We start from the raw sequence: 17,033 nt of genomic DNA, 5'->3' as shown, positions 1-17,033 counted from the left end.
TGAAATCTTTCTCCCTTGCGTATTCAAACCCACATTAGTGATGAAAATCGTAATCGTTTACTAATGCTGACTTTCTGCAAGACTTTTTTACTATTCCTAAAATTGCAGCACTAAGAGAACATTAAACAGACAAAACATCACCCATCACATTATTTATAAATGCTAATCCCAGACAGAATTAGCTGCACGCAGACAAAAATATTTAAGTATCTCCTATACACTTTGTCATATTTAGAGAAGACAAACGTTAAAAATTACATTCATTAATTGCCTATGTTCATCATCTGATCTGTGCTAAAATTTCCACTTTTGGAGTGGAATTTCCATATTTGGAGATCTATACCAATATTCACGGAACACTTAATCCAGTATTCCTCTCCAAACTGTTCATAAACTTGTGGGAGCACTGCCTACTTTGTGAAGTAAACCTGTGGGGTTCATTCATCTTCCATTATGCCAATTATTTTGTTCTTCCTGAAGAAAATTGGAATTACACAAAATACAAAAGTCAGAATAATCCATCTTGCATTTTTTGGGTTCTTTTTCAAAAAGGAAAGGATTTAGAAATGTGGTTTCAAACATGCACTTGAACTGTCTATATCTACAAATATAATTCTGATGTATTCTGCAATTCAGTTACCACTGAAATTAAAATCACAGGTTTATATTGAGCATAGAAAGTTTATCTTTCTGAATACAGAAAGCCTGCTGATTCCACAATTCTGAGACACACACATTAAATCATTCACATCACTGATAGCGCTGTTATCTTATCTTTCAATTTGTTACATTCTTGGTGAGCTGCAGTGGAAAGAACACCTGGAAGGTCACTGTTACTAAGGAAGAAAAATTACAGTTGAGCAGAGAAAAAAGATGACAGGAATCTGGCTGAACTTATTAAATCTTCCATCAAGACTTTCTTAGCTTGAGAGATAAGAAAAACTCAGAACTGAAGTCACACACAGCCTTGTCCCCACCTAGGACGTTGCTGTTGGGAAACTCACCAACTCATTCTCTCATGCATGCAACAGATTCAAGGATTACAGTCTGGCCTCAGCAGGTTATGTACAAAGCAATTCACTCTGAAACTGCATTTTAGATTGAAAATGGCTTCCAGAAAAGAATGCAAACACTAAGTTTCTCATTAAATTTTATCTGTTTCTAGCTAGCACACAAAATTCACTGATTTCCCAAGCCCTACAACCTGATCATTCCTATTAAGGAGGAGGTACTCATTATTAAACCAGCATCACTTAAGGAAAGTTCTTGCCAGTGGTCACCTGGCTCCAAGGGCAAAGAAAAACCAGTAGAACCAGTAGACTTTACCTTTGTAATTCACTAAGTGCTCTGCTTGCTGATGGGCTAGGGTTTAGCTTCAGGAAGTTCTGCTTTAAATTGAGATGAGTGAGGTCTTGGCTATAAAACAAGTTGGCAGGCAGATGCTCCAAGCTGCAGCATGAAAGATCCACTGAGCTTATGCGCTGTGATGCAACCTGGAAGTCAAGAGGTATACCAATACATTAATACCTTAATAAAACAAAAACATTTCCTTCACCTCTACTAGAACAAGATAAACTGTTTTTAAATTGCAGCCTAAGTCAGTGTCAGCTAATTCCACACAGCTAATGTCACTGCTGCAGGTTGATCCACAATCCTGCTTCACCTGAGTACTAAAATCAGGTCCACAGATAGCCCACAGGGGGACAGTGCAAAGCTCTGTCAAACTAATATTGAAAATTAATCCATTTTCATCAATGAAGTGGGATACTCTATGACAACAAACAAACAAACAAATAAATAAAAATAGCAAAAAAGATATTTGACAAGTAACAGCAGAAAAATAATGCACAAGTCCTCTCTGTTATAACACAGCCGGTCAGAACGCTGAGGCAGAATATCACCATCATATCCCAGCTTCAAGGGTTGACAGCTGACAACAAAGAGCGGAAGTAGTTATAACGTCTATATACTACTGAAAAAACAAAATCAGAACAGAAGCAAAGCACTACGCACTTCTCATTGTATTGGAAAACTGCCAAGGGTAATTGATAAAGTAGATCTGTGAACACAACATGCTTCTCCAGAAAGGAGAAGACAAAGTCTACGAAGGCCACAGAAATCAGGCACCTAGAGTTACATAGGGCTAGCATTATTCCACAGTGCTGAAGAGTGTATTAAAAAATGCTCTCATACAGTCTTATTAAAGAGTCACGGAGTTACCTGTGTCACAAAGCACCACACCTCACTGAGATACAACACAGTGAGGATGATGGGCAAGGAGATGGGATCAAGAACAGGAACAATGAAAGACACGTTTGTAGCAGACATGGTCTAGATTAAGGGAGAAAAAGTAAGCAACTTTACCAACATCTTACATTTCTGGGGCTGCACAGCAGTACAGCAGTGATGTGCTCTGTTGGCCACTCACTGCAAGCAATGCAATCATTTTTGCCACTGGCACTTTGATTGGCCTCACATGCTATGAGTGGAGAAGTACAAATACATCTAAGGGCCAGAAAGAAAAATAAACCAAAAAGCCTTCATAAACAAAGCCCAGTGGCAGTTTATAAGAGTCTCCAAACTCCAACCAAGGAGATATAATCTAATCTTCTGGGCAGAGACACAGCCCTTTCCACAAAGGATCCTGAAGGGAGACAGATGATTTTTTGTTGGCATAAATGAAGTAGCTTGCCACTGAAAGGAAGGCCAAGGACTTTTTTTTTTCTTCCTTTTCATTCCCTCCTTTCTAATGCAAGCTACACAAGCCTGAGGATAAGTGGGCTCTATTACAAACACACAGCCATGAGCTTCAAGAGGAACAGACGGTGCAGTGTTTTTCCTCTAATAATCCAGTCCTCCAACATCCATCAAAATGCTTCAATTTTTGCTACTCAATTAGTTCAGTCCTTTTGTCATTGTTTTCTTCCTCACACAGTACTAGGAAAAAAATTAGCCATAATCTATTCCTCAGCAGTCATTTCCGAAAGGTAAGTATTACACCTATTTATGGTGCCAGAACCTTCCCAGTACAGTGCACTTCTCATCATGTGGAAAACTCTACCAATGAAAAAAGCACTGACATCCATTAAACTCCAAGGAGAATGTGTCATTTCATGTGTAATGCTTACACATCCTGTTGCTCCAACTACTTGTTTGGAATGTGATACGAATAGCAATAAGCAACCCAGCAGTACTTAGCAAGGCCTGTCAGTCCAAAACATTTTAAAGTTCCAGAACTCATAACTCAAAGTGAACCAACAACTCCACATTCTACTGTGGTCTCAAGAAAGGATGCAAATACTTTTTCTGTGGGAAAAAAAATATATATATATCTGTTAAAAGTGTTTGTTTTTACAAGTAACATCCCATTTGTGTGGCTTTTTATGTTGGCTTTGTTTGTTTTTAAAAGCAGCCACTCTGATGTACAAAGAATTTCATTAATCATGCCACTGATAAATTGTACAATGGCTCTTCCACAGATAACTCTGAATGTTGAAAGAGCATTTTAAGTGGAGTTAGTTCTGGAATTGGCTGTAATTTTATTGAAGTCTTCTTTTGTTGCTGCTAGCAAAACAGCACTCTAAGAATCATCTTCTGAATCATTACAAGGAACACTAATATAAATAAACGGTTATTCTCATAGGCAGAGATAAAGTCTTTTCTCTTTTTGTTACTCAATAGTGCTCTGTAACAAATTCCTAGAGAACAGAGGAAAAAGATGAAAAACAAAGAAGAGTGGCGAAGAACAACCTCTCATTCACCAGAAAATTTCATCAGTTGTTTTGAAGTTGAATATTGAAGTTCTGAATAAGGGGATATTTCAGTCTTGCATTTCAACACATTTAAATGCAGTAAGGCTGCTCGTGCATTTGTTTGCTATTGTTTATTAGAAGCAAATAGTTCTTCCAACACATGACACACTTTTTAAACAAAGAACTGGTTTTCTTCTACTCATTTGTAGGGAAATCACTGCAGAATCACAGTGATAACAGGTAAGAAATCTGACTGGAACACCCTCTCACAGGCAAAGAATAAAACATATGCTGAGGAAGAGATATGATCTGCAGCAAGGAGGGTTTCTATGAGAAGAGAGGAAAACAAGACATTCCATTGTTATAAAATATCCCAACAAGTTATTTGGGTTGGGTTCAACAAGTCTGTGCTCCAACAAAAATACTGAAGAGCCAGTGCGGTAACAAGACTTGACAGAAGTGCTTTCCAAATAGATGTGGAACAAATATTAAGGTCTCACTATGGCTTGTTAGGTGTTTCATTTTAAAATTCTTCTGAAGAAAAATATAACTGTTCTAAACGCTTGATATGAAACCAAATGCAAAGGTAATTATTTTCTCCTAATCTAAATTAAAATGAAGTAGAAGTCTTTGACGCAGGATCTGATGCAACCTTCAATTCTGATGGTTGGACTAGATGATGCTGGAGGTCTCTTCCAGATTTCCAGATCCTATGAGAGCGTGTGCATGTGTGTGCCTACATACCTCCCCAAACAGGATGAAGCCATTGCTCAGACAAATCCCTCTCGAATGTCTTCTAATCACATCCAAATCTGCACTCATCCCTGACACCTGCTTTCACACAACATCCCTATCACATTTTACTATAGAAAGAAATGGAGGGAAAGGTTGGGGCAGTGACATTCTCCATGATGGTATGACACAGTCTCACTCGCTATCTTTGCCAGAGAAGACGTGAAACAGCTTCACAACAGTGCAGCTCCAACACATAGCCAAGACCTGCACTTCTGAAGTTTTATTGGATTTTTAATCATCGGAAATACAATGAAACATGATAAAACATACAGCTCCTCCTCACTTCCCAAATCTGATTTTTAAGCACTTTACAGTCAGTCATTTCATTGTGAAGTCTTCCATTTTAATACCAGAGGAACTGCAGCACAGTATGGCCACCAAATAAAACTCACTTACGCAGCCCTGGGTCTGCAGCATCTTAAGTTTTTTGTGTTGTTTTCTATTCAATCTCCAGGTGTGTACAGCACACTGAAATGCAGAATCCAAGAAGTGGTATAGAACTGTAGTACATATGACAGAGAGCCTTGTATCTACCTGCTGCAAACACCAAATTGCTGTCACAACAACTTTTTTTGTGTTAGCAATAAAATGCATCTTTATTCTGTGAATACCACTACAACTAATACTGCTAGAGAACTCTGCCCCTGCACGTGTCCTGCTGCTCTCCACCTGAGAGCCGCACAAGTGACAAACAACTAGGAATCTCCCAAATACGGATACTTCTTTTTAAACATGCAGTGTTTGTGCCACAGTAGTACTTAAAAGGATAAAAAGCTCACAAATGTCAGCAATATCTTAAAAGAAAAATAAGTTTTCATTGAGGTATTTCAATAATTGTTTTGTCAAGAAGGAGTCTACTTTAAACATGATGAAAATGCAGTATGGGTTCACTGTGGCCCTTCAGTAGCTAGCTATAGAACCCCAAATATTTGCATCGATCCATATTCTTGCCTATTCTGACTCTGCTGGGCTCAAAAACTGCTTTGCTTTGTCCAGCAGTATAATAGCACCTCTGTCACCAAGCTGTGCAACAAGTCTGATTACAGTCTTTGTTTTAAAGCCTTGGCAATATTCCAGAAATGATCTGTCGCTGACAATGGATGTCAGCAATGGACGCAGCTGAGCCCAGCTGTATGGACAAACACAAGCCTTGTTTACACAAGACCATCTTTTGGTGTGACCTGCAGAGTGAATTCAAACAAATGTAATTATATCTTTTTCCTGTTTACCCTCAGCCCATTCCCCACAGCTCTATTCAGATAAGAAATTACTATTTAGGACTTCAACAGAAGACAATTAAAATAACTAAACAGCCCACACTGTGAAGGCAGCCAAATTCTCTATTTGAACAAAGATATGTTAAATTACACCTGCTGTAGACATGCTAATAGAGAAGTAGTATAATTTTTCTCCTCTAGGATTTGTTTTTAAACAGCTTGATAACCATCACATCCCACCAATGTACACATAAAGATTAACTAAACAGTTACACTTGAAATGTCTAAACTAGCCACTTAGAGCAAGAAAGCTCTCCTCAAAACCAGGTTTATTTCAAATCCTAACCCTCCTCTCCTCCCTGTTCCAGTGTCACAGCCACATACAGTAGTGGGACCTTCAGAGCAAGTCACACGGCCCCTGCTCCACCCTCAAGAGCTAAGAAAGTGTGCAGGCTGCCAAGAACTTTAATGGAAGAGGAAAGAAAAGAAATAAGAAGGGTTTTCTGTTGCTTTAAAGCCTTAAATTTGTGTTTTTTAAATGACAACTCTAAAAACAGAAACAGTCCGAAGGGTGAAAAGTTCAGTGCTTTTCTGGCCTCTCCATTTTGTTTTCCTACCGACGTGAACACAGATGTATACTGACCAAAGCTAAGGGCCTTGAAAAGAGAAAACAGAACTTTGCAGAGGCTTGAAAACACCTCAGCCATTCAGAAAATGTACAGGCACAGGTGAGAGCAGGAACTGCCTACTGAAACCAGTGGTGGCAGCAGGCACACGTGATATTGTCTGCCAGCAGTCACCATCACTTCTTAACCCCTCTGTTCTCCCAGGTGAGGCTCAGGGGCTGTGCAGCAATACAGACAGGAATCTCCAGCAAACACTTCGTCTAGATGAAGCTCAGGGACACAAAGGTTGTTCTGCTTGCCCTGCTCTCCCCTCTTTAGTTCTAAAGGAAGATGTATGCAGCATGCAGAAATGGCTTATTTTGACTTGAGGATGTTATAAAAAGCTGTAGGAATCCCAATGAAGATAGCAGTAACACACGACCGTGTGAGGTGGGGGGTGCGGGGTAAGATGTGTGCAGGTAGCAAAGCAGAAGTTGCACTCCTTCACCCTGTATGATGGAAGCCCAGAAGAAATCACACAGATGCAAAAGCCAATGACCCAGGTTAAGAATCAGAACCCGGCAAGTGAGGATTTATCAGAATGATGGTGTTAGCCCTCTGTCGTTTCAAAATGTTTAGACCTGCCTCAAGTAGTTATTCTGGGACAGCAGTAATTTCTGTTCCCTCACAAGGATAACTGCTTTTCTTTTACAAACCCAGTACTGACACTAGGACTACACAAGCAGTGATACTAATGCTGCTGTCACACCTAAGGTGCAACCCAGAGTTAAGGGATGGTACTTTGCTGTAGCACTGAACTTCTTATAATTCGGGCATACAAATCTCCATTTGGCGGAGCAAGGAATATTAAACATCCCCGAAACAGCTTGACTTAAAACAAGTTGTGATTCACCACAGAATTTTGCAAAAGAAACAGGTGAGTCTCCCAAAAACAGAGAAATACCTTCTTTTCCTCAAGTAACTTCTGTTAGATGTAAGTCTTTAACTAGACAAACAGCTGCACAGCCAGTAAGCTTGCAATGAGCAGCTCTCCAGCAAAGGCTTTCTTTCAGTGTTTGCTATAGACTGACTCTTGCTAGTGAAACTGCCAGCACTTCCCAAATTCCTTCACTTGCCTGACTCTCCCCACTCCCACCAGAAGGGGTACTGGTTGGCTTTTGGTGGGCATTGTTTGCTGGGTTTTCTGGTAAAATAAGCAGCTACGGTAGGTCCTTGATTTCTGACATAGTTTTTCCTACGCTGTTGTACAAACTGCATCACATGGACTAATTCTGCAATAAGATTGACTATTTTCATGTCATTATTTCATGGTAATTTAGAAATGCCTTCTAACCCATGGTGTTGGGCTTTTTTTTATATACCAACAATGAATCTTGTTCTGCTGGCCTGGGACCTAAAACTGGTTATCAGAACTTAATCCCTCTTGTTGGAGACCTTGTTCCTTCTCCCTCAGCCATAGGAGGAAGAGGCCTAGCATACCTAAAATTAGTTTTGCCTAATCTTTGTCTTTCTTTCTCCCTCTTACTATATGGGTTAGAAAGGTTTTCAGCCATTCAATTTCATTACTGACTCCGATATAACCCTTCTTATACTTAACTGCTGTGCAGTATGCTGGTTCCTGCAGCCTCCCACCACAGGGAGTGGGATCTGTTCACCACAGACACTTAGGTCCCCTGGGCTTCGTTAAGAGCAGAGTTACACTTTTTCTGCTCAGTCCCTACCACCAAAGGCTACTGAAAACACTTTGGGGTTCTCCCACATTGAACTCAGCTTAAAAGGTAACATCTGCAACACTTCACACGGCTTCTAGCTGCAATCTATATTCTTTCCCACATAAAAGCAGGAATTGAATAAATTCAGCTTCAATATCAGAAGCTGATTTAGAGGCTTCAAGAATCATTACTTGAAAGCTATTCCAGATGTGTGGGTGATAACTAGTTCTCCATTCTCACTCTTGGCACATTATTTCAATAGCTACTCTTTACTGAAGGCGGCAATAAGGACTATAGACCCAAAATTTCAGCAAGAAAAAAAAATAAGAAGTGAAGCTTTAGTGTGACTAGAACAGAAAGTAAAAGAAAAGGCTTGGTCAAAACTTACACCACTCGGAGCCAGCTGAACTGTTTTTAAAAGGAAAAACAAACAGCAAACTACAAAGCTTCCCTCCTGAACTATTAGAAGAGATACTACAACAAACAGAAGTTAACTTCTAAAACATCAATTGGCCTCTAACAATGAAAGGCATGAAAGGATAGGTTTTGCAGGGAAAGAGGAGAAGGAAGAATACTTTCAAGTGTTATAATCCAAAGAGAAATGAAACTGGCTTGAAATTTGTTTTGCCTCATCTGTTGTTTTCAATGCAAGTCAACAAGAGGCCACCCATAGCCAGAATGCGCAGATATCACTGCAGAACAAAGGTCCCAAATATTGAAGTCTTCACACATACACAAAAAAGGAAGTCAAGTTCCATACAAAAGGCAGAGGTTTGTTTATGCTAGAATCCTTGCAATCACTGCTAAAAGGAAGCTGTGATTTTATTTTTAGGGATCTATTTTTAGAGAAGGCATTATCTCAGTATTGTCATTTTATGGTATTAAAGGGAAAAAATGGTTTCCTTTTTCCAAACTTAGAGTCACCACATTTCCTGTAAGAAAGGAAAAACATAAAGCAAAGAAGACCACACCAAAACAAACAGAAAACCTCCCCACAATGGAAAATGAGAAAATCTTTCAGGGATCTTCTTTCCTGTACTAGATAGTGAATCAGTTACAAACAGGCTACCGATACCTTTTAGTCTTGCAAATTTGAAGAAAACTAGATAGCTGCTGTTCTCAAATAAATCCTTTTTGAAGCGCCTTGGATTGATGAAGGGTTATTTTTAGAAGATGCCATTGATGTTGGAATTACACCACACTACTCACTCTTAGGTCATACGCTAATAGAGGTTCATTTCCAAGCCTCCAAGCACTGCTAGCATATCAAGCCAGCTCCTGCAGAGTCACACATTCAGTGACCAGCAAATCCCTGACCTCCAACCCATCCCCGACATACACATAAACATGGTACGCTAGAATCATGACCATACAGTCAAACACCCCTCCAGAGAAAACAGGTTTGGTAATAACCCTGCAATTAAGGATTTTCTAAGGATGGTGCAACTCATTGCAGTATCTAGAAACACACGAGAAACAAAACAATTGGACAAGGCAAGGAAGGTATAAGGTAGGGCCAATTTAACCATGGGACTGCTGATTTCAAGTTACCTCTACAGACTGAAGGCCACACTCTGTGTTAAAACGCTCTGTAATATCTGTTTTCCACCCACAATTGATTACCTTCCAGTATCTCAAGGGTGGATGAAGGTATTTGTCTTATCAGTAACACACAATTGCTACTCACTGTATTTCCTCAGAACCATTCCCATAAAACACAGAAATCAATCAGCACAGTCTCCTGTTTTGGAAGTATATTTGCAGAACTGCGACCAGACTCAAGAGTCAATTTTAAATTCTAGAGAACTTCTTATCTATAGAAATGTGGTCTACAACACCAGCCTTGTATGTAGTCAGAACTCTTATTTTATTTCTAATGAAGAAAAACAATCACAGGACTTCATAGACAAGCTTCTTTGTTTACTCATAGCTAATGCTTACACTACAAGATGCACTGTATCACATAACTGCTGTAGCAAAAAACTGCCTAGAAGAATGAGTGAAGCAGCTACTCAGAGCAGATCGACCACAGGGAAAAAACACTACAGAGTGAATCCTGCACGGCTGTTTTAGATACACCTCTGTATAAGCTTAAGATGGATACAACTGCTTTAGAAGTCCCTTCACTATTTGTACAAGATAAATTAAATTGAGATTTGTTTTTGTTTTCTGCAAAAACCTTCTTTCATAGTGCAAATGGATTTACATACATACAGCATGCTCTGCCCTGACATAAAAAGAGTAAGGCCAATATGGCAGCATGTCCTGCTTCCTTCAGTTTGCTATTCTTGCTCTTTTTAGAGCTTTTAAAATATAATGTACACTGCCAACACGATTTACTCTATCCTAGCAGCAGGATTCGGTTGTCCAGAATGACACAGACATTTCCAATGCAAGCTTAAAGACAAAGGTTACTGAAACAGAGGGGAGAAAACATTCATACAAAGGTACACAGGAGAAAACTCTCAAGTTTTAGATTTATTTTTTTTAATAGGAGTGTTGGGGACTTTTATTTCTGTATAGGTACAAATCTACCCTGGCATGCACACCCCACTCAACAGCTTACTCCCCAGTAAACACGCTATTACTAGAGCAGCAGCTGCACAGTGCAACTGTGGTCAAAGGACAGCAGCATGCCCTGTACATCTTCATCTACCTGTATTACACGCAGCTATGCACAGGCAGCTCACATGAAGCAGTCATGCATTATTCAGTCCTTGTCTCTCATTGCCACTTCTTCTACCTGCCCCATTGAACTGAACGCCACAGCGGGAAATAGTTGTTGCAAGAAGCTGTCAACACACTTCCTGCCCTTCCAGAGCAGAAGTAGGGGAAGTTCTGCAGGGTCAGATAACTCAGCTCAGCATGCACAGGGATGCATGCTGCTTCCAAGAAAACAAAATCGTGCACCGTACCTTTACTTCGGCTATGCAATACTAAATTTCTGAGATAGATGTAGATGTCTCCTTTTAATTGTATGCCTTGGGATATGGAGGACTGATAATTCTTTTTCCACTAGCTAAATCATCTATGCCATTAGTCATGTAGTAGTCAACACATAGCAATGTCACGCACTGAAAAATGATTAACTGAGTGTAGCTGTTACAAGTGCCATACAGCAGGAGCACACCGTCGCACCCCAAAAACAAAGGCTCACAACTGCAAGTTCCACCACTCCGTTACACTTCACACAGCAAAACACCCTCTCCTCCATCATGTTAAGGGTGCAGCTTTTTAGTTTTGTTCAATCAACCCACCCACCTTCCACAGTTTTGGAGGCAGTGAAGGAGGAAAGCCCTCATTATGTATTCCTCATTGTTAACTGCACGTTCTCCCCTTGTTCTTCTGCAGTTTTAATTCAAGTAGTAAACAGTGGAAGAAATTGTGCAAATACCAGCACCACCATGTCAACTTTATGCAGATAAAATTCTTCAAAGCCACAAAGATGTCCTCCTACCCCCCTCGATCCTCATTACCCCCTATGGTTGTATAAGCTTATTTTTCAACGTTTGGCAACAGAGCAAGCATATTAGATCACAAAGGACCAAGTTTGTTGCTCTTGTTTTCCTTTTGAGTTTCCTTAATTAGGACTCCAGTATTTGGAAACTGAAAGGAAAGAAAATGCACTCTGGTACAGCAAACTATCAATATTAACGAAGAAGGCACACTTCCAGCTTTTAAAAATATTCTGATTGAGGTTAAATCTGCATATCTAAAAGCGACCTATTTGGAGTAAGTATGCCACCAAGTTCAATATTTAGGGCAGTACTGGTGCAATAATTTTAGTCAGCTCTAAATGCAAGAGCTCTGTTCACCTCAAGATAAGCAATCATACAAGAAAAACAATCAAAAAATCTATTCATAAATCTCTTCCAAAAATGTACCGGGGCAGAGCATCAGAGCTGCCTTGGCTAGGATGTATTTGACTTCTAGAATGAATCAGATTATACCAGAGTGATGTTCATTTTCAATTAAGCTAAACCCAACTCACCGCAAACACAAATTCAAATCTTCTCCAGCAAACATTTACTTGTTGTAGAAGTGACACACTAAGATTTCTCTCGTTCTGCAATGCTCCTAAAAAGTCAACACTGCCAATATTCTGTGGGGAAAAAGACTGCAGAGCAAGCATTCTTTGCAATGTCTCCTTTCATGATTAAGCCTGTTATTCACAAGTTAAAATAGCACCATTTGGCTCTTCTGAGGTACACAGACAACATGAACTATTTTTCCATAGTTAAAAACTGAATGGAAAAATTCTAATGAAATATTTTAGCTGTGATTGCTTTCTGTACTAAAATTTACATTAAAGCAATTATCAGAAGCCTCTGTTTTCAGCAGCATGCATCAGGAGCATGAAGGACTACAAAAAAGCTATCAGTTAATGTAACTAAGTTAATGTCAACATCAGTTTCAAAACTAATGCCAGCAAACAACAGTTATGTATAAAACACACTTAGATATGACTCAGAATTTATAAAAGCGCAAGCATCTTATACAGGTTCCTTTTCAATCGAGGCTGCGTAACCCACAGAACACAACTAGAAGCTGTACGTTGGAAAGCCACATTTTCCCTCCTAAATTTGCTTGCCTTTAGACATACAACACTTTATACAGCATTTTTGTGGTTAGCAAGAGCATTTAAACTTCTCTGAACTCAAGACGCTTTTGTGTTCACAACACCTGAGGCAGACTACCCCATATAATTTTATTTTGTCCTCTGCATGACAGCCTTGGTTTGCCTGAACTACAAAACAGAAAATGAAACTTATTTGTGCACATAGACTGGGAATGATTAACCTTACAATTAAGCTTTTGGGCATGGGTAGCGTCAGTTGGAGTAAGTTAGCACTACTAGTTTTTCTGTTTCTATTCTTCAGGAACTGTTACACAGCACAGTGCTTCCCACACAACTGTCTTGCATACAATCATGCTTGTGTCTTTCATTCTAAGGATAGAAAACCCAAACATTAAAAAGGCAAATAGAAGTGGCAACATTCTGTCTCCAGGAATCCTGAAAGCTAAGACTCATTTCTGAGGAGATGAAGGAGTGGTGGGTTGGGGAAAATTAAGCCTCGCTTTCTTCTTGAAGTGTGTTTTACCAAAATGTATAGTTTTCTCAATTCTAAGGGTCTGAAAAGACACAAACTGCGTATTTTATTTCTACCCTTACATAAGAAAAACAGGAGGATCTCATGAGTGCATGGGGATATGTTCTCATACTGGCTACCTTCCCAATGCTGTTAGTCATTTGGATGAACCAGAGAGAAAAAGGGAAGCACAGCAAGGCACCGAGTGAGCTTATGCTGCCAGTAATTCAGAGGGGCTTTCTGGCTATTTATCTCTACTTCTGAAGTTCATTGTTTTACACTACTTTTTCTCACTCATTAGGTTTGCCTTTCATTTATCTGATGTCAAAGCCTCTGGAGATGAAAGGACATTACTCTCCCAGACAGAATCACAAAGCAGCAAGAACTCAAGAATCTGCCAGACCACACCTTACCATCTTGCAAATGTGCACTGGGGATTTGTACCTTGAGTCTGAACAGACCCAGCAGGGATGCCAAAACAGAGCCCTTTTAAAGAATTTAAAAACAGAGAAATCACAAAGGATAATTTAAGCGATGCATGCGCTAGGAGGTGCAATAACTACTGCTCAAAAGAAAGCTTGATAAAATAATCAAGTCTCTTAAGAAAGCCCATGCAACTCAGGCTGTACCACTGGCAATATGCTGGACAAATACATCACCGCAATCTAAAAAGACCAAACAGTTCTAGTGTGTCATAAACATTTCCAAATAGTACTACACAAAACCCAATTGCTTTAACATAGCAAAGAACATATCAAGTAATAACTAATAAACAGATTAGGAACCACTAGAAAACCAAAGAGTGCCAACCGCACAACAAAAGAACTTGCATAGTATCACGGTACAGAAGTCGCAGCATAGACAGAAAAAATCACGTTGCTATTACCTGTTATCAAGAGTTCCCATAGAATTCCGCTCTCTGTGCGCTACAAAGAGCAGCACAAGCTCATAATAATGTGAACCCAGAAGATAACATTGCTGTATGGAGGACAGAACTGAGGGTAACACTTTAAATTTCATTCAGGAATTGATGCTCTTACCTTTGATGCTTGTCGAAGCCATCGTAAATATTCAGTGAAGTTATCAAAACAAATGTAGTAAGTCTGGCTTTGAGGTCCAGAAGAGCTAAACGCTAAGCAGTGCTGGTGCTTTTTCACTTCTTCCACCTGCAATAAAGGCATAAAACCGTTAGTGAACAAGAAACTAAAACCTCCCTACAGAGTAGCCCAGAGAAAATTAATGTGTATACAGGAGGAGCTCTTCAAGTAGAGTTGTACTAAAGCCTCTCAAGTACTTAAGCTGGATCTTAACTGTCAAATACTCATGCAATCTACACAAGCAAGAACTAAGAACAGAAGCAAAACCTTTAAGCTTGCTTGTCTGTTTTCCAGAATACCAGATAAACTTCTAAAACAAACAAAATGTCCGAAAAAAAAATTCCTCGCCACATCACATACGCTCTTGTCATATGACAAAAAGACATGCAAACTGGAGATGCTGCAGGCAGATAAATTTGGCAACAACTTGAATTTGAACTGATAGTGGATGGCAATGCTGAAATAAAATATGTTGCTGCTATTTTCAACATTTAAGATTTCTCTGGAGATTGTTTCCTTTAAACCTAATTTTTTGGTGGTTTTTTGTTTGGTTGGTTTTTTTTTTGGAAATTCTTTCCCCCATGTATCTGAGCCTTATTTCTGGTTGCCATCTTCAGTACAGCATGTAAGATATAAAGAAACCATTATAAAGAAGGAAATTGCCAAGAATGACATCTTAAGAGGCTGAGCACCGTGGAATGCTTCCTATCTACAGCTATCTTTTCGCAACCTAAAGGAGCACAATTTATACTTTTCATTATTAAAATCAAGCTTAACCAAATGCTTCTCTTACACCCCAATTAAATTCTTTGGCATTTCTCAACTCGCTAAAAACACCCCAGAATACATCATCCTGCTACCACACACGCGCAGTCCCACACAACTTATGGTCTCAGTGCCTCAGCGCTGCATTCTGGAAAGCCTTTGCAAACCAGGAAGTGCAGAGTATTTATGAGGTTTAGAACGAATATTTTCTGAGTAATAATTTAAAAAACACTAAGTTCCGTGCCAAGCATCCTCCACTCAAGCTTTGTCAGCAGAAGCCCTCAGTACATTTTTTCTCTCTGCTTGGTTCTCCTTTTCTTTTAAAATTTGCTGTCAACTTTCAGCTTTAAAGTCTTCATGTGTTTTTGTGATGCATTTCTGAGCAAATACACTTTTTCTTTTTTAATTAAATAAAAATGTTTTCCTCTCAAAAAGAAGGCCAACGAGGACCAGAACTCTGCCCTGTTCAGTGTACTGCAGCCAGGAATACAGCTCACTGCCAGAGCTCACATACTGCTGCTAAAAAGAGGCGAAAAATGTCTCTACTTTGGTACCTCCATGGAAGAGCTGAAAAATCATGGAAGTGTGAGAGAAAAGAACTCATAGAAATTATTACTGTCCATTCTGCTAGTATATAATGCACCAACTCCGGTCTGCACATCTTGTATCAGGAAGCTTTTTTTCCTCTCCCAATAACTCCAAAGAATCAAACTTAACAGTATACAAAGTAAAACAGCATTATTTCAGGTGTGAATTCATTCTTAGACCAATGATTCTCTTCTTACCTTGGCTAATTAAGCCAGCAATAGCACACTGAAATGACATTCAGGCTGAAACAGTAACAGTATCTTACTGTCTTCAGTAAAGTTCCACAGATCTAAGAACAGTTGAAGGTGGAAATGATCTCTGACAGTCATCGCGTCCAAACCCCCTGCTCAAGCAGGGCCACCTAGAGCAGGTTGCCCAGGACCACGATCAGGCAACTTTTGAACATCTCTAAGAGGGAATTTCTACAACTTTTCTGGGCAGCTTAAGTCAATGCTTGGTCACTGATATAGTGGGAAAGAAAAGAAATTCCTTGTGTTAAGACAGAATCTCCTGTGTTTCAGATGCTTTTCATCAGAAAACAAAAAGCCAGTTTCAGCTTTTTGTAGAAGAACGTGTTTGCTGCTGCAAGCTTATATTCCATCACCACACAATAATGCTGAAAATGGAAAAACCAGAAAACCAACCCAAAACACAAATAAAAACTGCTGTTACTGCTAATTTTCAGATCTTAGAGTAACACAACATGGATAAAAACTGATGAAAAGATGTGGTAAACTTCATACACAATACAGATTCATGTATCCTTTGTGAACTTTTATGCATATGAAACACTATTATGTGTATAAAACACTGCACGCAAGGCAGTTGAATGTATCCCCCTCACTTTTCCTTAGCATTTCAATCCAAACATTCCAAATCATTAAGTATGAATTTTACTCAAATTAAAAATTAGTTCTATACTCTTGATTTTCTCCCCCAGAAACAAGCTTTTGAAAGGCGTTAGGAATCATGGTAAATGAAGGTGATCTCCTCCACAAAATAAGAGATGGGGATTAAGGAAACGAATGAATAAAATACAACTAAAAATAAAATCTTACTTTGCCACCAATTAGAGGGAGGACATGCATCTTTCCCGTCTGGCTTTCTTTTACTGATGAGACAATTAGGCATGTTCCACAAAGGATAGCTTGACGTCTTGTCCATCTGTTGACTGGCAAATGTATTTTCCCTTTTCGAACATTGTACATTCCTGAGAGCTGAATCCGCTCGGAGCTGCCAATGCTGTGGGGCTTTCCTGAAATGGAAACAAAAACATCCATTTAATCATGGAAAATTTTTGCCTCTTTCATTCAAGTCATTCTGGGACTTCATCATCAAGTTCTTTAGCTGTGGACCACAGTGAAATGAGCGACAACTGCTTCAGAATCAAG

General features: G+C 39.3%; 1 protein-coding gene across 1 annotated transcript in view; it reads right to left on the bottom strand.

Moving 5' to 3' along the window:
- PHLPP1 (PH domain and leucine rich repeat protein phosphatase 1) overlaps nucleotides 1-17,033 on the bottom strand; it is a 133,943-nt gene that overhangs the window by 42,554 nt on the left and 74,356 nt on the right. Inside the window, exons 2-4 of the mRNA XM_072329061.1 lie at nucleotides 16,701-16,897; nucleotides 14,233-14,358; nucleotides 1,327-1,493 (exon numbers count right to left, since the gene is read on the bottom strand). Of these exons, the coding sequence (XP_072185162.1) occupies nucleotides 1,327-1,493; nucleotides 14,233-14,358; nucleotides 16,701-16,897 (490 nt within the window). The remainder of the gene's footprint in view (nucleotides 1-1,326; nucleotides 1,494-14,232; nucleotides 14,359-16,700; nucleotides 16,898-17,033) is intronic.

Source organism: Excalfactoria chinensis, chromosome 2 (genome assembly GCF_039878825.1).
Source record: "Excalfactoria chinensis isolate bCotChi1 chromosome 2, bCotChi1.hap2, whole genome shotgun sequence".
Classification (NCBI taxonomy): domain Eukaryota; kingdom Metazoa; phylum Chordata; class Aves; order Galliformes; family Phasianidae; genus Excalfactoria; species Excalfactoria chinensis.
Note: the sequence above shows the minus strand (reverse complement) of the source record. Positions and strands in the feature narration are given on the sequence as shown.